This window comes from Nerophis lumbriciformis, linkage group LG07, assembly GCF_033978685.3.
Source record: "Nerophis lumbriciformis linkage group LG07, RoL_Nlum_v2.1, whole genome shotgun sequence".
Lineage (NCBI taxonomy): Eukaryota > Metazoa > Chordata > Actinopteri > Syngnathiformes > Syngnathidae > Nerophis > Nerophis lumbriciformis.
In genome coordinates this window covers 45,263,848-45,283,183 of record NC_084554.2, presented here as the reverse complement: position 1 = coordinate 45,283,183, position 19,336 = coordinate 45,263,848, and the positions used below count along the sequence as shown (strand labels likewise).

Genomic DNA, 19,336 nt, shown 5'->3' with positions numbered 1-19,336 from the left:
AATCCATTGCTATTCTGTATAAAGTAAGACATGAATAAGAAATGTCTGCATATGTTATATTATTGTTTTATTTTTCCATATTGTGTTGAAGTTTGGGGAAATGTTTATAGAACAAACATAGACCCAATAATTAAACTTCAAAAAAGGGTCATTAGAATAATACACAAAGCGTGCTACTATGAACCTACCAATCCATTATTTATAAGTTCTAATGTGTTAAAATTTTCAGATAGTGTGTTTTTAAAAACAATGGAAATTATGTTTCGAGTAAAGAACAACAGCCTTCCAGCTTGTATTCTTAGGTTATTTCAATTAAGGGGAGAAAACTATAATTTACGGGGGGTATTGATTTTTGAAATAGGTAAAGTAAGAACAAATATAAAATATAAATGGATTGCAATCTAATGTTCAGTGAATGTATAGGATAGGCAAATATAAGCTTTGGCTTCAGCCCAGGGGCGTCACTAGCTTTTAAGGACAGAGGGGGCTTAGCCCCCAGGAGAGCGAACGTAGCGCACGAGCACAAAACTTCACAAACGGCTAACAAAGACTTCGAAATTATTCATTGTTATTATTATTTAAAAAATGCACGGGACGAAATGAAATGCTCCCCGGGACGATGGCTTTTAACCATTTTTTTTCTTTTTCTTTTTATGTATTTATTCATTTTACATTTTATATTAAATGTCTTGGTTTTTCCTCCCTCTGAAAATCCTATGAAATGTTTAACAAGCCATCCTATAATAATAATACAACAGCTATTAATATAACAATACAATAAAACAAATCTATTTAATTATGTTTTTTTCATTATTTTAACATTAGCCTAATATATATTACTTTATATAGATTCTACAAGAGTGATGTGGGCGTTTTCTATATGAACAAGTCCAAGGACCGCAGGCAAGGTCGCAGAGAAAATGCGGACTGGATTTTGAGTGATGTGGGCATTTTCTATATGAACAAGTGGAATGGATTGGATACCGACACACTAAAGGGGCTCTCTACCTTAAAGTACCAATGATTGTCACACACACACTAGGTGTGGTGAAATTTGTCCTCTGTGTTTGACCCATCCCCTTGTTCACCCCCTGGGAGGTGAGGGGAGCAGTAGGCAGCAGCGGTGCCGCGCCCGGGAATTATTTTTGGTGATTTACGCTATAAAGTGAGGGGAAACTGAGTGAATAATGACAGTTTATATGATTATTTATTTAAACTCATATTCGGGCCACTTTATAATGAATATGTCGGCATGTATTTGTAAAAAAAATTAAAATAAATAAATATATATATATATATATATAACACCAAATTATTTATTTATTTATTATTAATTATTAAGAATATTTTAGGGGGGCTTGAGCCCCCCTAAAATAGGCCTAACAACGCCAATGCTTCAGCCTATTCCTTTTTCGGTCATTCTTTTTCTTTTCTTTTCTTTTTGTGTGTAAATGTGTATGATTGTTAAATATGTCTAATCTGTACTGTTAAACTGGTCACACAAAATGGTTGATGGTTGATTATATGACCGAAATAAACTTATTTCATTCATTCATTCATTCATGAAAGGTGGTATTTGATAATTATTCACTCATGCATTTGTCTATTTATTTATATATTTACCTATTCATTCATTGTTGTGTTAAAGAATGAGTAGCAAAACAATTTGTTAAAAATGGCTCAAATACAAAAAGGGGTAGGATTAAATAAGCTCTGCTTCTTCCTACTCCTTTTCGGACATGCTGTAATGGCAAACTGTAAATATGTGATGTGTCATATTGTAATTATATGCATGTTCGGATTAAATTGACACCATAAACATAACCATTCCAAATACTGTGACAGTGCCAATAGTTCAGTGAAGCAGGACCAGGTGTCTTCAACGAGACTTTCTCTTCTCGCGATATTTCCTCGGCGGCACCCGCTCCAATATGGCGGCCGTGGCTCTGAGGTCTTGTCGGAGCGGACTCGCACACATTTTGAGTCATGGACACCTGGCTTCTTTGTCCTCTACGCATCTTAAAGGTTTGCTCGCCTCTTAATAACAGATTGAGCCTTTTTAAAACACAATTTGTGTCCAACGGGGAAGACATTTTAAACGTCCACGAGGGGGGTGTGGCTTTGATGGACTGCGTCGTTCTAAGAATATCGGACCAGAAATGACGCTTTTACGTTGTCTAGTTACTAATTCCGAACAATAACCACCATATTGGTGTAATTAGCACTGATTAATTGTGGGGTTTAGGCCTGTGGCGTTCATAAAGTAATAGGTTACCGTCCCTTTAAAAAGTTGGGCCGTCAAGTGTGTCAATTGTCGTGACATTGTGCTGCACATACACAACAAGGCCATATTAACCAGGCTAGTACAAATATTCCAGTCCAGTACGACCTAAAATGGTACCTCGCATACAGTCTTGTTGTTTCCATACATTTTGATGACAAGCTAACACTGTGTCCCCGTTAGGAGACAGGAGACACAAGTCCACAGTCCAGTATGCTTCCAGGCCAGACCTTCCCAAGCTGGCCTACAGAAGGGTGAAGGGCAAGAGTCCAGGTGTGATCTTCCTGCCAGGTTATGGGTCCAACATGAATGGGCAGAAGGCCGAGTCCCTGGAGGAGTTCTGTATGTCTCTTGGACACTCGTCCCTCAGGTAAGACAAATAATAAACTCACACTTGGGAGACGTACGGTTTGTTTTGGACAAAATGTCATGATAACATTTACACAATTTAACAAGTCCAAAAAGGAGTACGAAGAAGCGATAAATAAAGAAGTTACCGCGCATATTCAGATGGCGGTCGTGTGTTTGGAAAATACCTTTTAGGAACACCCCCAACTGTGTTCAACCAATCAGCGTTCCACACCACAGCCCACCGCTGAAAAGTTCCTGAAGAACTAAGTTTACCTAGGTAGTTTTTGGTGAAAACGCAGGGGGAGATTTATTTACCAGGGAAAGTTCCTGAAAAAGGTCCTGCGGTGGTAAAGGGCCGAATGAGCAGGTTTTGTAGTGCGCAGCTTTATGAAGCATGATACTGATAAAGCATATTCCCTAGGGCAGGGGTCGGCAACCCAAAATGTTGAAGGAGCCATATTGGACCAAAAATACAAAAACAAATCTGTCTGGAGCCGCAGAAAATTAAAAGCCATATTACATACATATAGTGTGTCATGAGATATAAACTGAATTAAGAGGACTTAAAGGAAACTAAATTACCTCAAATATAGCTACAAATGAGGCATAATGATGCAATATGTTACATATTGCATCATTATGCCTCATTTGAGATGTCCGATAATATCGGCCTGCCGATATTATTGGCCGATAAATGCTTTAAAATGTAATATCGAAAATTATCGGTATCGTTTTTTTTATTATCGGTATCGTATTTTTTTTTTTTAAATTTTATTAAATCAACATAAAAAACACAAGATACACTTACAATTAGTGCACCAACCCAAAAAAAACTCCCTCCCCCATTTACACTTATTCACACAAAAGGGTTGTTTATTTCTGTTATTAATATTCTGGGGCCGTATTTATCAAGCGTCTTAGAGTGCCATTTTACACTTAAGTCCTTAGAATTTGCGAAATTTAGTCCTACTCTCAAACTTAAGAATAAAAGCTTTTTATCAACTTTCTTAAGTCTAAGAATCACTCCTACTCTCCACGATATTTAAGAGACCTTCAGAGGTGTCCTAAGTGGTTAGGAGTTGCCAGCGGGGGATGGCACTGAGGCGAGAGAGACGTGTGCGAACGTTCAGGGAGCGGAAGGATGTCCTGGCTTTGTTTGATGACGAGCAGCTGATCAAACGGTATCGTTTAGACAGAGCGGGTATTATTTTTGTCACAGATTTAATCTCATCAGCAACATCACGCAGCAGAGCTTTCACAGCAGAACTAAAGGTCATCACAATGCTTTGATATCTCGCCACTGGGAAAATGAATTGGAAAGAAAAGGAAACATTTATTTTTGATTCATTGCCAATATTGTTTATTTGTTTTGTATTATTTTGTAGTTTATTGTCAAAATATACACTCCCATTGTCCACTTAAATATTTCTAAGATATTTCTTTATTCTTGGACAAGGGATTCCCTTCCGTGATTGGTCATTTCTATGGACACAGAAATGACGTCACCTAAAATTCCGTTTACGGCACATAGTAATGTCGTAATTCAGCTCTGAGTGTGACACTTAAGATTCAGTACAACACTTCGCTGAAAGTGTGAGTAAGACGCTTGATAACTAACTTTTAAGGGCAGCTTTCAGCGAAGAATTTCTTTACTCATAAGTCAACTCTTAGCAGACTTCTTAGGAGTAATTCTAAGACGTTTGATAAATACGGCCCCTGGTTCCTCCATTATATATCAATATATATCAAAACAGTCTGCAAGGGATACAGTCCGTAAGCACACATGATTGTGCGTGCTGCTGGTCCACTAATAGTACTAACCTTTAACAGTTAATTTGACTCATTTTCATTAATTACTAGTTTCTATGTAACTGTTTTTATATTGTTTTACTTTCTTTTTTATTCAAGAAAATGTTCTTCATTTATTTATCTTATTTTATTTTTTATTTTTTTAAAGGACCTTATCTTCAGAATCAGAATCAGAATCAGCTTTATTGTCATTACGCAAGGTAACGAGATTGAGGCCATTCCATACAGTGCGATGTGTGCATGCTAGAAAAACAATGTGCAAATATATAAAAATATAAAAAATGTAGAAGTGCAATGAATATAGTGTGAAATGAATATATACACCATACCTGGTTGTCCAAATTAGACATAATAATGTGTTAATTCCACGACTATATATATCGGTATCGGTAATTAAGAGTTGGACAATATCGGATATCGGCAAAAAGCCATTATTGGACATCCCTAAATATGTACATATAGCTAGCCTAAATAGCATGTTAGCATCGATAAGCTTGCAGTCATGCAGTGACCAAATATGTCTGATTAGCACTCCACAAGTCAATAACATCAACAAAACTCACCTTTGTGCATTCATGCACAACCTTAAAAGTTTGGTGTACAAAATGAGACAGAAAAAGAAGTGGCATAAAATACGTCCTAGAAAGTCAGAGAAAGTTATGCATGTAAACAAACTACGGTGAGTTCAAGGACCGCCAAAATTAGTAGGACAAAACGGCGCTCGCCAAATACTCGAATCAGTGAAGCATGTTTAATACAAACAGTGTGCTTTATAACAATTAGGGAGGTTTGTGTAATGTTTGTCCTCCTATAGAAACCATATTAAAACAAAAACAAAAAAAATTTTTCCCTCATCTTTTTCCATTTTTCATAAATTTTTGAAAAAGCTCCAGAGAGCCACTAGGGCGGCGCTAAAGAGCCGCATGCGGCTCTAGAGCCGCGGGTTGCCGACCCCTGCCCTAGGGTCACTCGCAATGTTCCCTCTAATTGTTCATGTGTGTAAGCAAACACAAAAACTCCCTGAGCATTCAGTGGAGCACATGTGAGCAACATCAGACGTGCACACTGTGGCCACACCTGTCTCAAACCAATATTTTATAATAACACTCAAAGGAGAGGAGTCATTTTCATGAGATTATTTAGTAATATTAGTGATTTGGCCCACTTGTAATGAAAATAAAAGAACTGTTGTTTTTCATAAGCTATGGATTAGTATTGTACAATATGTCTGGGTGGGGGTCCTGCTTTGGAAATCATTTGTACCCCTTTCAGAGATCACATTTAGTTCCCCTTAAACATCCTCATGTTGCACAATGAAATGTAAGCATAGGATGAAGTGTGCATTCCTGTAACTTTCTCTAGTAACAGCATTCCATGATTAATATCAACAAATTAACATTAATAATAAATGACAGTGGAATAAACACACGTATGACTGAGGAGTCATAGTGTAACTTTGTGTGGTGTTTGAGTTGTCCGACTTTTTGTGTGGCCATAAAAGCACCAGTGGCTTAGTGCTATGCGTGTTGGTGACAGATGACAAGTTGGTTTTGGCCTGGTTTGTACAGCAGAAAATGACTAGTTTTTTTAGATAGAAGTTTTTTACTCATGTTTTTGGTGTGGTTATGGCCCAATATAAACAGTTTTGCTCAATAAAGTGATCGATATAATTCCTGTCCCCGAAGCATCTCGATAGACGTTACAATAATTGAACGGTGTTCAATTGAACGGTGTTGACGAACACCGTTAGGGCCGCTTGTTGTCACTGTCACTCAGAGTTGCATTGCAGAATTACACAGAATAAATGTGTTTATTTTGTTTAGAATTCAGGTGGGATTTGATTTGGTGCGCGGCACATATTTGCTGTGCGCAGAGGACGATTGAGCAGTGCGCAATTGCGCAGGCGCGCACCTTAGAGGGAACGTTGGTCACTCGTGCCTCCCCCCCGGCATTGCACGTGCTCCACCAAAATATTCAACAGTGACATTTGCTACTGAACGCTTCCACAGGTTCGACTACACGGGACACGGCGCCTCAGAGGGAGTCCTAAAAGAAGGAACTATCGGTACCTGGAAAAAAGACGTCCTTTATGTGTTGGATGAATTAACAGAAGGCCCGCAGGTAAAAAATGAGTGCTTCCTAAACACGTCAGAGGTCATCAAAGTGGGCTAATTTCTCATACGATGAAGATACTGGGACATGTTTAGAGCGCTGTCACCGCCATGATTAAAAATATGATAATATATAACCATCAGCGCCATGTTTGAAATAAATCTGTTTTGCAGATTTACTTTTATGGTATTTGTGAATGCACCAGACCTCAGGTGTCCAAAGTGCGGGCTGTCGCAAATGTTTTAATAGCCCGAGGCACATTCTAAAAGTAATATTGTATAGAAAATTATTATTGACCTATTCAAGGCTCCAATTACTTCAAATCAAATATTGCACTTTGAAATATTTTTTGGGGGGAAATATTGAATATTTTGTATTTTTGCTATATAAAAATGCAAAAAAACATAAAACAAAAAATTATTTAAAAATATGAATAACGTATAATGGACAGAGATCTGAAGTTGATCTAAAAATGTAAGCATTGCAAACAAAAACATGTCCTTTTTTTAATTTATTTTTATCACTGAGTTTTTTCAGATCCCCGAGACATTAAGGCTGATTCTTCTAACCTGTCATTGCTCTAAAAATGATAATGAATCAAAATCAATGTCTTTATGAATCATTGACATATTCAAAATACTTCACATCAAATATTGCACTTTAAAATATTTTTTGGGGGAAAATATTGCATATTTTGTGTGTTTGCCAGATAAAACAAAGGCATAAAACAAACAAAATTAAACATGAAACATATTAACTTAATGGATGGATGGATCTGAAGTTGGTCTAGAGATCTATTTGTTAAAAAAAAATAAAAAAAAAATCCTTTTTTGACTTATTTTTACACTTTTATGAGTGAGTCCTTTGGGATCCCCAAGATCTTAAGAGCTATTTTTTGTCATTGCTCAAATAATAATAATAATGAATCAAAATAAATTTTGTTATGGATTATTGACCTATTCAAGACCCCGATTACTTCACATCAAATATTCCACATTGAAATATTTTTTTGGGGAAAATATTGCATTGGTTTTTGCCATAAAAAAGCAGGGTTTGTTTGTTTTTTACAAAAAGAGCATAAAACATTGGAAAAAACAATAAAAACTTAATATTGACAGATAGATTTGATGTTGAGATTTAAGCTTTAAAGAGGAACTGCACTTTTTTTGGTATTTTGCTTATCGTCCACAATCATTATGAAAGACATGACGGATGGATTTCTTAATGCATTCTAAATATTAAATAAACGTAAATAAAAGTCCGCTTTTTTTTTGACAAAAAGGGCATAAAACAATTTTAAAAAAAACTTCCAATCGGCGGATAGATCGGAAGTTGAATTAGAGATTTAAGAGTTGAAAGTAAAAATTAAAAAAAATAAAATATATATATATATATATATATACACACACTAGAGATGCGCGGATAGGCAATTATTTCATCCGCAACCGCATCAGAAAGTCGTCAACCATCCGCAATCCACCCGATCTAACATTTGATCAGAACCGGATCCGCCCGCACCCGCCCGTTGTTATATATCTAATATAGACGATGCAAGGCATTAGTGAGGTTATAAAGCTTTTGCCTGTTAAAGAAAGGAGACTGATCCAATGCAGCACAGACATTCGCGTGCCACGCTGTCACGACCCAGACGCACACCAGTGCGCAATCATATGGGAGCCGCGCTGAGCGCACCTCCAAGCGCGTCTCGCTGCCGGCGACGGCCGGGTATGGGCCCAACGCTCCAGCGCCATCCATTTTCAGGGCTAGTTGATTCGGCAGGTGGGTTGTTACACACTCCTTAGCGGGTTCCAACTTCCATGGCCACCGTCCTAGCTGCTGTCTATATCAACCAGGGTGAGCCCCACCCCTTTCGTGAGCGCACTGCGCGCGGATTGACCCCTGTTACGCGCCCCCGGCAACAGGGGTGGCGGGCAGGTAAGCTGCGCGGGCGGAGCGCGCGAAGTGACCCCTGTTACGAGCCCCCGGCCACGGGGGTGGCGGGCAGGTAAGCTGCTTACCTGCTGCGCGTGACGCCGGCCGCGGCGAAGGCGGACGAGGCGGGGTGTCGGTGCGGTGGGCGCGGTGGTGACCCTGGACGTGCGTCGGCCCCTTCTCGCGGATCGCCTCAGCTACGGCTCCCGGTGGGGCCCTCTCGGGGGAAGGGGCCTCGGTCCCGGACCCCGGCGAGGCGTCGGGGGCCTTCTCCGCTCCGTAAAAGTGTCCATCTCTTTTTTTTTTTTTCTTCTGTTGTGGCATATGCAGCAGGTGCCTGCTCGTTTTTCGTATGTGGGTAACAACATTTAACTATGTATATATATTTCCGAATTGGTTTAACTGCCACCCGCCTGAATCTATTTAAAATCTAATTTTTTCTATTTCAACCGCCCGACCCGACCCGCGGATAAAATATAATTTTTTTAAATTTCATCCGCCCGATCCGCGGATAATCCGCGGACTCCGCGGTTGTGCCCGCAAACCGCGCATCTCTAACACACACACATACAGGCCTCAAAATTTAACTTTTTAAGGTCGAGGCAAGTGTTGCCTGAAAGGAGGGCTCATATTAATTAACATTGTTATCAATATTGAAATCATGATTACTGATTGTTAGGTAAAGTAGTGTTGGGGTGTCAACGTAATACCATCATGTCATTTGTAATATCTAATAAAAAGGCTATAGATAAACGTTATCCATATATCTAAAGACAAATATTAGTTTTTTTATTCATTAATATCAACTTGTCAGCTTTTTGTCATTACATGATGCCTTCATCTCTATTTTTACATTTTGATATAGGGAGGTTTTTTTTTTATTATCTTTATTTAAGTTATGTACATTTATATGTAAATGTAGATGATGAAACGGGACAGATCCGTTAAGAGTTTGAGCAGAAATATGTCATAGGAATTAACCATACACAATAATACATTAACAAAATGCTATGGCACATACATTAACAAAATGCTATGGCACATGAATGGTTTTTGAAGTAATACCTTTGTGACATAAAAAAAACACAAGTGTTGTAAAAAAAACAAAAAACCTGGTGTTTACTTTTTGATATCAAAATAAAACACAAACCAATTTGGCTAATGAAGATGAAGTTTAAAAACAAGCTTTGTTCTTCTCCAATACCTCCTATCAGTACAACAGTTTGGCCCACAAAAATGAAGAGTGACACCTCGCACATCGAATACACAATCTTCAGTCAGCGTTCAGTTTGATGAGATGATAAAACATTTTAGCTAGTATTGACGTTATTTGAACACTGATACCGTTTGCAGTTAAATGAAGGACAAGTGAACATCCCAGTAAACAAACTGAAGACTTTATAAAAAAGTTGTGACAACGTTCACGACACCTGCTGCATGTTTCCTCACCTCATTAACTCTGTCACAGCAGCTAAAGGACGCAGTATTGAGAAAATAAAAGAAACATCAAATAGTTTTTTTTCCTTCGTTGTATACTTTTAGTGTGGGGACAAATGCGTCTGTCTCCAATATTGTCCACACCTGTCTCCATCTAAACAAAGCAATGCGCTCTTAAACGCATGGCGGGAAGCGAGGAAAAAAGGAGTTAAACCAAGCGCTTGGCTCCGTTTACTCCGAGGAGAAATCTTCGGAGCAAACTTGTGTCGTTAGTCTGCCATGATTATCAAGCCAAACGACGCTAGTGCGCATGCGCCTCACTTCGTGTTGCCTAAAATGCATTAATAAATGACGGTTTTTCGGTAAATAAAAAATTAGACGATGTTACTAACCGTCTGGAATTTTTTCGCGAATTATCATGATACCGTTGACTGTTACCTCCCTCGTCCATTAACAAGTAAAAAGTTAAGGGCGGGCACGGCATGTTGTTGCCGCCTATATTGGTCAATTTTTTAGGGCATTACGGCAAATGTCGAGGGCAGTCGTGGCTTAATTCGAGCCCTGTATATATGAGTATTATGAGTTATTTAAAGGGGAATATTATCACCAGACCTATGTAAGCGTCAATATATACCTTGATGTTGCAGAAAAAAGACCATGTATTTTTTTTAACCGATTTCCGAACTCTAAATGGGTGAATTTTGGCGAATTAAACGCCTTTCTAATATTCGCTCTCGTTGTGACGTCACATCGGGAAGCAATCCGCCATTTTCTCAAACACCGAGTCAAATCAGCTCTGTTATTTTCCGTTTTTTTCGACTGTTTTCCGTACCTTGGAGACATCATGCCTCGTCGGTGTGTTGTCGGAGGGTGTAACAACACGAACAGGGACAGATTCAAGTTGCACCAGTGGCCCAAATATGCGAAAGTGGCAAGAAATTGGACGTTTGTTCCGCACACTTTACCGACGAAAGCTATGCTACGACAGAGATGGCAAGAATGTGTGGATATCCTGCGACACTCAAAGCAGATGCATTTCCAACGATAAAGTCAAAGAAATCTGCCGCCAGACCCCCATTGAATCTGCCGGAGTGTGTGAACAATTCAGGGACAAAGGACCTCGGTAGCAAGGCAAGCTATGGCGGCAGTTTGTTCCCGCATACGAGCAAGCTAAACCCCCTGGATGTCTTGGCTCACACCGTCCCTTATGCCACCGAAGAAGATCAAGAGAAGAATATCGACCCTAGCTTCCCTGGCCTGCTGACATCAACTCCAAAACTGGACAGATCAGCTTTCAGGAAAAGAGCGCGGATGAGGGTATGTCTACAGAATATATTAATTGATGAAAATTGGGCTGTCTGCACTCTCAAAGTGCATGTTGTTGCCAAATGTATTTCATATGCTGTAAACTTAGTTCATAGTTGTTAGTTTCCTTTAATGCCAAACAAACACATACCAATCGTTGGTTAGAAGGCGATCGCCGAATTCATCCTCGCTTTCTCCCGTGTCGCTGGCTGTTGTGTCATTTTCGTCGGTTTCGCTTGCATACGGTTCAAACCGATATGGCTCAATAGCTTCAGTTTCTTCTTCAATTTCGTTTTCGCTACCTGCCTCCACACTACAACCATCCGTTTCAATACATGCGTAATCTGTTGAATCGCTTAAACCGCTGAAATCTGAGTCTGAATCCGAGCTAATGTCGCTATAGCTTGCTGTTCTATGCGCCATGTTTGTTTGTATTGGCATCACTATGTGACGTCACAGGAAAATGGACGGGTGTATATAACGATGGTTAAAATCAGGCACTTTGAAGCTTTTTTTAGGAATATTGCGTGATGGGTAAAATTTTGAAAAAAACTTCGAAAAATAAAATAAGCCACTGGGAACTGATTTTTAATGGTTTTAACCCTTCTGAAATTGTGATAATGTTCCTCTTTAAAAAAAAAAAAAAATGACTGAGACCCTTTTAAGGGAGGTATAAAAAAAAATCTCTTATCAAAATTGCCCTTTAGTGGAGAAGGTTTGGACACCCCTGCACTAGAACCTCTTCAATTATTATTGCTAGCAACTACTTTCCTATATAAATCGATGGAAATACAAGTCATGCTATTGATTTTGTCATGATGCTTGCTGTAGAAATATCTTATTTTTGCAGATATCTCTTCAGTTATTTCATATTTGTTAATTTCAAAAGTTGGCCACAAGGTGTCACTATGACACCACAATGCCCAGAGCCGTGTATAGAGAGAGTATAGACAATGCTGTTTCAGAGTTGGTCCCAAACATGGCTCCCTGTAGTCACGTGAGGGGCTTTTGACCCATCATTTAAGAGATTTTCTGGCCAAACTCTCTCTGATTGGTCAAAATGCCCCTCATGGCGTCATGTTTGGGACCAGCTCTGAGGCGGAGGTGTCCGTACTCTCTCTATGAACGGCTTTAGCCCCGCTAGCTGTGATGTCACTGACACATGTCTACTAAACCTTTTTGTTTACTTCTAGATACTTGTGGGCTCCAGTATCGGAGGCTGGCTCATGCTGCTGGCAGCCATTGCAAGGCCGGAGAAGACCGCCGCCCTGGTGGGCATTTCCACCGCCGCTGACCACATTGTCACGTCGTTCAAATCTCTCCCCCTCGAGGTGAGTGCTCTTTTCCGTACCGCTTGTACTGAAATAGCGGCCTCTGCTCCAGGAGATGCCCCGCCTCGATTAGTGGCAATTACCTGTAGTGTAGCCGTGTTTCCAGCAGGTGGTACAGTTGGGACCGTTACAATACCCCCTGATTTTTTGTTAGCATTCATAGGTTGTGAAGAATTGTTGCATCTCAGCAGGAGGACATGCCAGAAAAGAAAACACTGCTGGTACTCTCTGCAGTTGATTGACGTAAAGAAACTATTTCAGGGATTCAAATGTTTTTCTAGTGCAGGGCTGTCAAAAGTGCAGCTAATTTTTAACGGCTTGCGGCATGTTATAAATATATACTATAAAACAAAAGTAAAGAAAAAGAAAGCTATGAAATGTAACGTGAAAAAGTTGCAATGTTGATGCTAATAACACAGAGCTGCCATGCAAGCTGTTTTTTTCTTTAAAGGGGAACATTATCACAATTTCAGAAGGGTTAAAACCATTAAAAATCAGTTCCTAGTGGCTTATTTTATTTTTCGAAGTTTCCTTCAAAATTTTACCCATCACGCAATATCCCTAAAAAAAAGCTTCAAAGTGCCTAATTTTAACCATCGTTATATACACCCGTCCATTTTCCTGTGACGTCACACAGTGATGCCAATACAAACAAACATGGCGCATAGAACAGCAAGGTATAGCGACATTAGCTCGGATTCAGACTCGGATTTCAGCGGCTTAAGCGATTCAACAGATTACGCATGTATTGAAACGGATGGTTGTAGTGTGGAGGCAGGTAGCGAAAACGAAATTGAAGAAGAAACTGAAGCTATTGAGCTATATCAGTTTGAACCGTATGCAAGCGAAACAGACGAAAACGACACGACAGCCAGCGACACGGGAGAAAGCGAGGACGAATTCGGCGATCGCCTTCTAACCAACGATTGGTATGTGCTTGTTTGGCATTAAAGGAAACTAACAACTATGAACTAGGTTTACAGCATATGAAATACATTTGGCAACAACATGCACTTTGAGAGTGCAGACAGCCCAGTTTTCATCAATTAATATATTCTGTAGACATACCCTCATCCGCTCTCTTTTCCTGAAAGCTGATCCGTCCAGTCCAGTTGGAAATGCGTCTGCTTTGAGTGTCGCAGGATATCCACACATTCTTGCCATCTCTGTCGTAGGATAGCTTTCGTCGGTAAAGTGTGCGGAACAAACGTCCAATTTCTTGCCACTTTCGCATCTTTGGGCCACTGGTGCAACTTGAATCTGTTCCTGTTCGTGTTGTTACACCCTCCGACAACACACCGACGAGGCATGATGTCTCCAAGGTACGGAAAACAGTCGAAAAAACGAAAAATAACAGAGCTGATTTGACTCGGTGTTTGTAATGTGTTTGAGAAAATGGCGGATTGCTTCCCGATGTGACGTCACGTTGTGATATCATCGCTCCGAGATCGAATAATAGAAATGCGTTTAATTCGCCAAAATTCACCCATTTAGAGTTCGGAAATCGGTTAAAAAAATGTATGGTCTTTTTTTTGCAACATCAAGGTATATATTCAAATCAAATCAAATCAACTTTATTTATAAAGCACATTTAAAATTTACCACAGGGGTAGCCAAAGTGCTGTACAATGAACAGGTTAAAAGATAAAACGAGTACCGAGCAAACACAACACAACACAAACAGAACACGATAAAAAAATAAATAATTAAAATAGAATAAATAAAAACATAAAAACAGGTTCACAGCAGGTGTATTATGGGGCGCCATTGCAGGATGGATATCACTGTGTTAAAAGCCATGGAATAAAAGTATGTTTTTAAGAGAGATTTAAAAACAGGAAGAGAGGAGGCTTGTCTAACACTCAGGGGTAGGTCGTTCCAGAGCTTGGGAGCAGCAACGGCGAAAGCTCTGTCACCTCTAAGCTTCAGCCTTGTGTCAGGGACCGTCAACAGCAGCTGATCGGCTGATCTTAAGGATCGGGTGGGGCAGTAAGGCTGAAGGAGGTCGGAGAGATAGGTTGGCGCGAGGTTGTTTCGACATTTAAAAACAAATAAAAGGAGTTTAAAATGTATTCGGTAACGCACAGGGAGCCAGTGAAGGGACGCTAAAATAGGGGTGATGTGCTCACGTCTGCTAGGTCTGGTGATAATGTTCTCCTTTAAAATTGGCCATCCATCCATCCATTACCTACCGCTTATTCCCTATGGGGTCACGGGGGGCGCTGGAGCCTATCTCAGCTAAAATAATAATGAATCAAAGTCAGTGGTGTTATGAATTATGGACCTATTCAAGGCTCCAATTACTAGCAAACAATGTATATTTTTCCAAAACTTTTTTTTCGCTAAAATGTCGTAAGGGGGACCCTTACCCAAAAAAAACAAAAAAAAAACTGTCTTGCTTCAACAGAACAATACTGGTCCTGGAGTTGTGGGAGACGTCCCAAAACCTCTTTGGGAGTACCGACATAACCCGAAAATATCAGAAAATTCTTATTTTTCCGCTTAAATGTCGTAAAGGGGACCCTTACCCCAAAAATTATAAAATCTGTCTTGCTCCAACGGCACAATACTGGTCCTGGAGTTGTGGGAGATGGTCCAAAACCTCTTTGGGAGTACCGACAAAACCCAAAAATGGCAGAAAATTCCTATTTTTCCAAGTTATTTTCGCTGAAATGTCGTAAGGAGGGACCCTTACCCAAAAATTTTTAAAAACTGTCTTGCTACACCGGCACAATACTGGTCATGAAGTTGTAGGAGATGTCCCAAAACCAGAAAATATCTGAAAATTAATTTGTTTCCCACTTGAATGTCATAAGGGGGGCTCCTTACCCAAACAATTATAAAAACTGTCTTGCTTCAACGGCACAATATTGGTCCTGAAGTTGTGGGAGACGTCCCAAAACCTCTTTGGGAGTACCGACAAAACCCGAAAATGGCAGAACTTGTATATTTTTCCAAAACCTTTTTTCGCTAAAATGTCATAAGGGGGACCCTTACCCAAACAATTATAAAAACTGTCTTGCTTTAACGGCACAATACTGGTCCTGGAGTTGTGGGAGACGTCCCAAAACCTCTTTGGGAGTACCGACAAAACCCGAAAATGGCAGAAAATGTAAATTTTTCCAAAAGTTATTTAGCTAAAATGATGTAAGGGGCGACCATTACCTAAAAAATTAATAAAACTGTCATGTTTCAACCGAACAATACTACTGGTCCTGGAGTTGTGGGAAACGTCCCAAAACTTCTTTGGGAGTACCGACAAAACCTGAAAATGGCAGAAAATTTATATTTTTCCAAAACTTATTTTTGCTAAAATGTCGTAAGGGGGGACCCTTACACAACATTTTTTTTTTAAACTGTTTTGCTTCAACAACACAATATTGTCCTTTGAAATATTTTTTGTGGGGGAAAATATGAAAAATGTTGTGTTTTTGCCATATAAGAAACATTGTTCTTTGACAAAAACGGCATAAATCAAACAGTAAATAAAAGAAAATAAATAAAAAAAACTTGTATTTGGCAGATCTGAATTTGATCAAAAGATTTAGGCTTTGAAAGAAAATAATTTGTTGCTCTTTAACACTTATATGGGTGTGGGGGTGCCCTTTTTGATCCCCAAGAATTTTAGTGTTGTTTTTTCCCACGCTGTCATTGCTAAAAAAATAAGTAATTCAAATTGATTCTGCTATGGAGTATTGACCTATTTAAGGCTCCTATTATCAAATGTTGTGGTGACCATCAAATATTCCACTTTGAATTTTTTTCTGTTTTTGACAAAGAAAAGCAATGTTTTCTTTAACAAATAAGCCATTTAACATTACAAAAAAACGTTTTTAATACTGTATTTTAAGGCATACTTAAAATCCTTTTTTCCCCTCAAAACTCGACAGTGCGCCTTATAACCTGGTGCGCCTAATGTATTGAATAAGTTTGGTTGAGCTATTTTATTTGGTACATGGTGTAATGGTAAGTGTGACCAGTAGATGGCAGTCAAACATAAGAGCTGTGTGTAGGCTGCACTATGATGGCAACATGACTCAAGTAAACACCAACATTTTAAATGTTCCATTGAAAATATAGAACATTACTGTGGGGAGGCGGGTTCGCCGGCCACGCCTCCTCGCCGCCATCTCGGAGTCGGCGTGCCACGTCTACCCACAATTACACACGGCGCACAAAAATCTATCAAAATGTTTTAGTAGGACTTTGATAAGCTATGAAGCCGCACCGCTTGAAGGATTAAACATACACGTATTATTATGGTGTGTGTATAACGTAAGACAAGTTTTTTGGCGTTTTGTTTAGCAATATTATGCAAAAGCAACTTTTCTTACCTTCTGGTACCTGCTGATCTGTATTTTGGGATCTGCATAAATATTGTTTTCAATTTAGAAAAAAAAAAAATATGACTCCTTAAATGCGCCCTATAATCCGGTGCGCCTAATATATGAAAAAAAATTTTTTTTTAAATAGACCATTCATTGACAGTGCGCCTTATAATCGGTGCACCCTATGGTCCGGAAAATACTGTATATATCAACAGGTAGACCTTAAGTCGAGTGTTAAGTAATAATACTATTTAATTTAAAAAAAACTAATAATTGACTTTTTTCAACATTTTTATGACTGAGACCCTGCCGGGTCCCCAGTACCAAGGTAAAAAAAAACATAAATATATTGTATTGGTTTTGAAAATGAAAAATATTGTGAGTTAAAAAGGTGACGTAGACCTGAATGTTGTTGTCCTGTGCAGACGCAGAAAGAGTTTGAGGAGATAGGTGAGTGGACGGTGCCCACAAAACACTCGGAGGACGGCATCTACAAGTTCAGCATGGACTTCCTTCGCGAGGCGGAGAACCACTGCGTGCTCCACAGCCCCATCCCCATCACGTGCCCCGTGCGCCTCATCCACGGGCTGAAGGACGAGGACGTGCCGTGGCACATCTCCATGCAGGTGGCGGAGCGCATCCTCAGCCCCGACGTGGACGTCATCCTGCGGCGCCAAGGCCAGCACCGCATGTCGGAGAAGGACGACATCAAGCTGATGGTTTACACGCTGGACGACCTCATAGACAAGCTGACCACCATGGTGTGACCAGGTACTGGGGGAGAGGACTGTTTAAAACTAGCCAACACCGGCATGCTGCTTTGCCAAAAACACCTTTTATTGGTCATGCTTCCTTTTAATTCCACTGTCACGAAAAGGGAGCTCCTTCAGGTTCCCAATGTTGTGTTGTCACTCACTGCTGCTTCCTCTCCCCTCCTTTTTAATACCATAGCCTTCCCGTGCCTTTTTTAAGACCTCATTTCACCCGTGTGGGCCCAATAAAACCTCTGCACTCTCTAAGTGCAGCTGTGTCTTTTCTAGACAGCATGTTTGTTTTCAGCCGCAGCAGGTAAGTAAAGGCGAATGATGGAGGATACCAGCTTGACATTCTTTATCGCCCGAGTTGCGGATTACTCACGCCGAATTGAGCACGGCCGACTACTGCTCAATGGGGCGAAAACAAGCGCTGAAACTGCGGCCCTGACCTTTAACTTGTGCTTGACATATGCAGCCTGTCGTCACTCATTTAGAAGGACATCTATTTCATGCTCTCATACGCGGGAGTCCAAACTTGGCCGCACACTGGAAAATACACAATACATATATACAGAATATATATATATATATATAATATAATTTTTTTCCACCTTTAGGTCTCCTTTCAAGGACGCTGAAATTTTAAAATTAAGTCATATTAATTTTTCAAATGTTTTTATTCAACGCTTAAATCTCCAGATTACCTTCAGGTCTATCTGTCAATAAAAGTTTTTTGTTGTTTCTTTTTTATGTTTTATGCCCTTTTTGTCAAAAACTAAAAAAATGCAATGTTTTCCACAAAATCCTTTTTAAATTGGAACATTTGGTGTGAATTGGAGCCTTGAATAAGTCAATTCTTTTTTTTGCAGTGACAGCTTGAAAAAAGATGCAATATTTTCCCAAAAAATATTTCAAATTTGAATAGTTGATGGGAATTGGAGCCCTAAATACGTCACCAATTAACACAATTGATTTCATTATAAGTTTTTGTCATCAATGACCGTTTAAAAAAAAAAATCTCACTAAAATTATTTGAGATCCAAAAGTAATACTCATAAAAGTGTTAGAAATGAGTCGTATATTCTTATTCTTTTTTCTTTTAAATCAAAGCTTAAGTACCGTATTTTCCGCACCATAAGCCGCCCTGGGTTATAAGCCGCGCCTTCAATGAACGGCATATTTCAAAACTTTGTCCACCTATAAGCCGCCCCGTGTTATAAGCCGCATCTAACTGCGCTAAAGGAATGTCAAAAAAACAGTCAGATAGGTCAGTCAAACTTTAATAATATATTAAAAACCAGCGTGATGTGGGCGCACATGGAGTCGTATATCAACATGGACGGAGCTGCGTGAAAAAAGCCACCCGGCCTCTTCGCGTAAACTTACCTTAACCACTCGCTCATCTTTTTCTTTTTCTTCTTCATCCATCCATCCCTTCGAGTTAGCTTTTATGATGACGCCGGCTGGAAAGGTCTCTTTTGGCAAGGTCTTCCTTTTGAATATCACCATGGGTGGAAGTTTCTGGCCATTAGCATGGCAAGCTAGAACCACAGTGAAGGATGACTTCTCATTCCCTGTGGTGCGAATATTCACCGTACGTGCTCCCGTTGTATCCACAGTGCGGTTCACAGGAATATCAAAAGTCAGTGGAACCTCGTCCATGTTGATAATGTTCTTTGGCCGGATCTTTTTTTC

The 19,336-nt window shown here is 39.7% G+C and overlaps 1 protein-coding gene across 1 annotated transcript; it reads left to right on the top strand.

The window, feature by feature from the left end:
* Positions 1–1,813: 1,813 nt before the first annotated feature.
* abhd10b (abhydrolase domain containing 10, depalmitoylase b) lies at positions 1,814–17,905 on the top strand. Its single transcript, XM_061965075.2, has 5 exons — positions 1,814–2,025; positions 2,465–2,651; positions 6,451–6,562; positions 12,421–12,558; positions 17,312–17,905. The coding sequence occupies exons 1-5, from the start codon at positions 1,932–1,934 to the stop codon at positions 17,651–17,653; spliced, it is 873 nt and encodes a 290-aa protein (XP_061821059.1). The 5' UTR covers positions 1,814–1,931; the 3' UTR covers positions 17,654–17,905.
* The last annotated feature ends 1,431 nt before the right edge of the window (positions 17,906–19,336 follow it).

Bases quoted from the DNA above. Each gene is read 5' to 3' on its own strand.
- abhd10b (XM_061965075.2), top strand. From the start codon at position 1,932: ATGGCGGCCGTGGCTCTGAGGTCTTGTCGGAGCGGACTCGCACACATT. The intron at 2,652-6,450 runs GTAAGACAAATA...ACGCTTCCACAG, and splicing joins CTTGGACACTCGTCCCTCAG to GTTCGACTACACGGGACACG. The intron at 6,563-12,420 runs GTAAAAAATGAG...GTTTACTTCTAG, and splicing joins AATTAACAGAAGGCCCGCAG to ATACTTGTGGGCTCCAGTAT.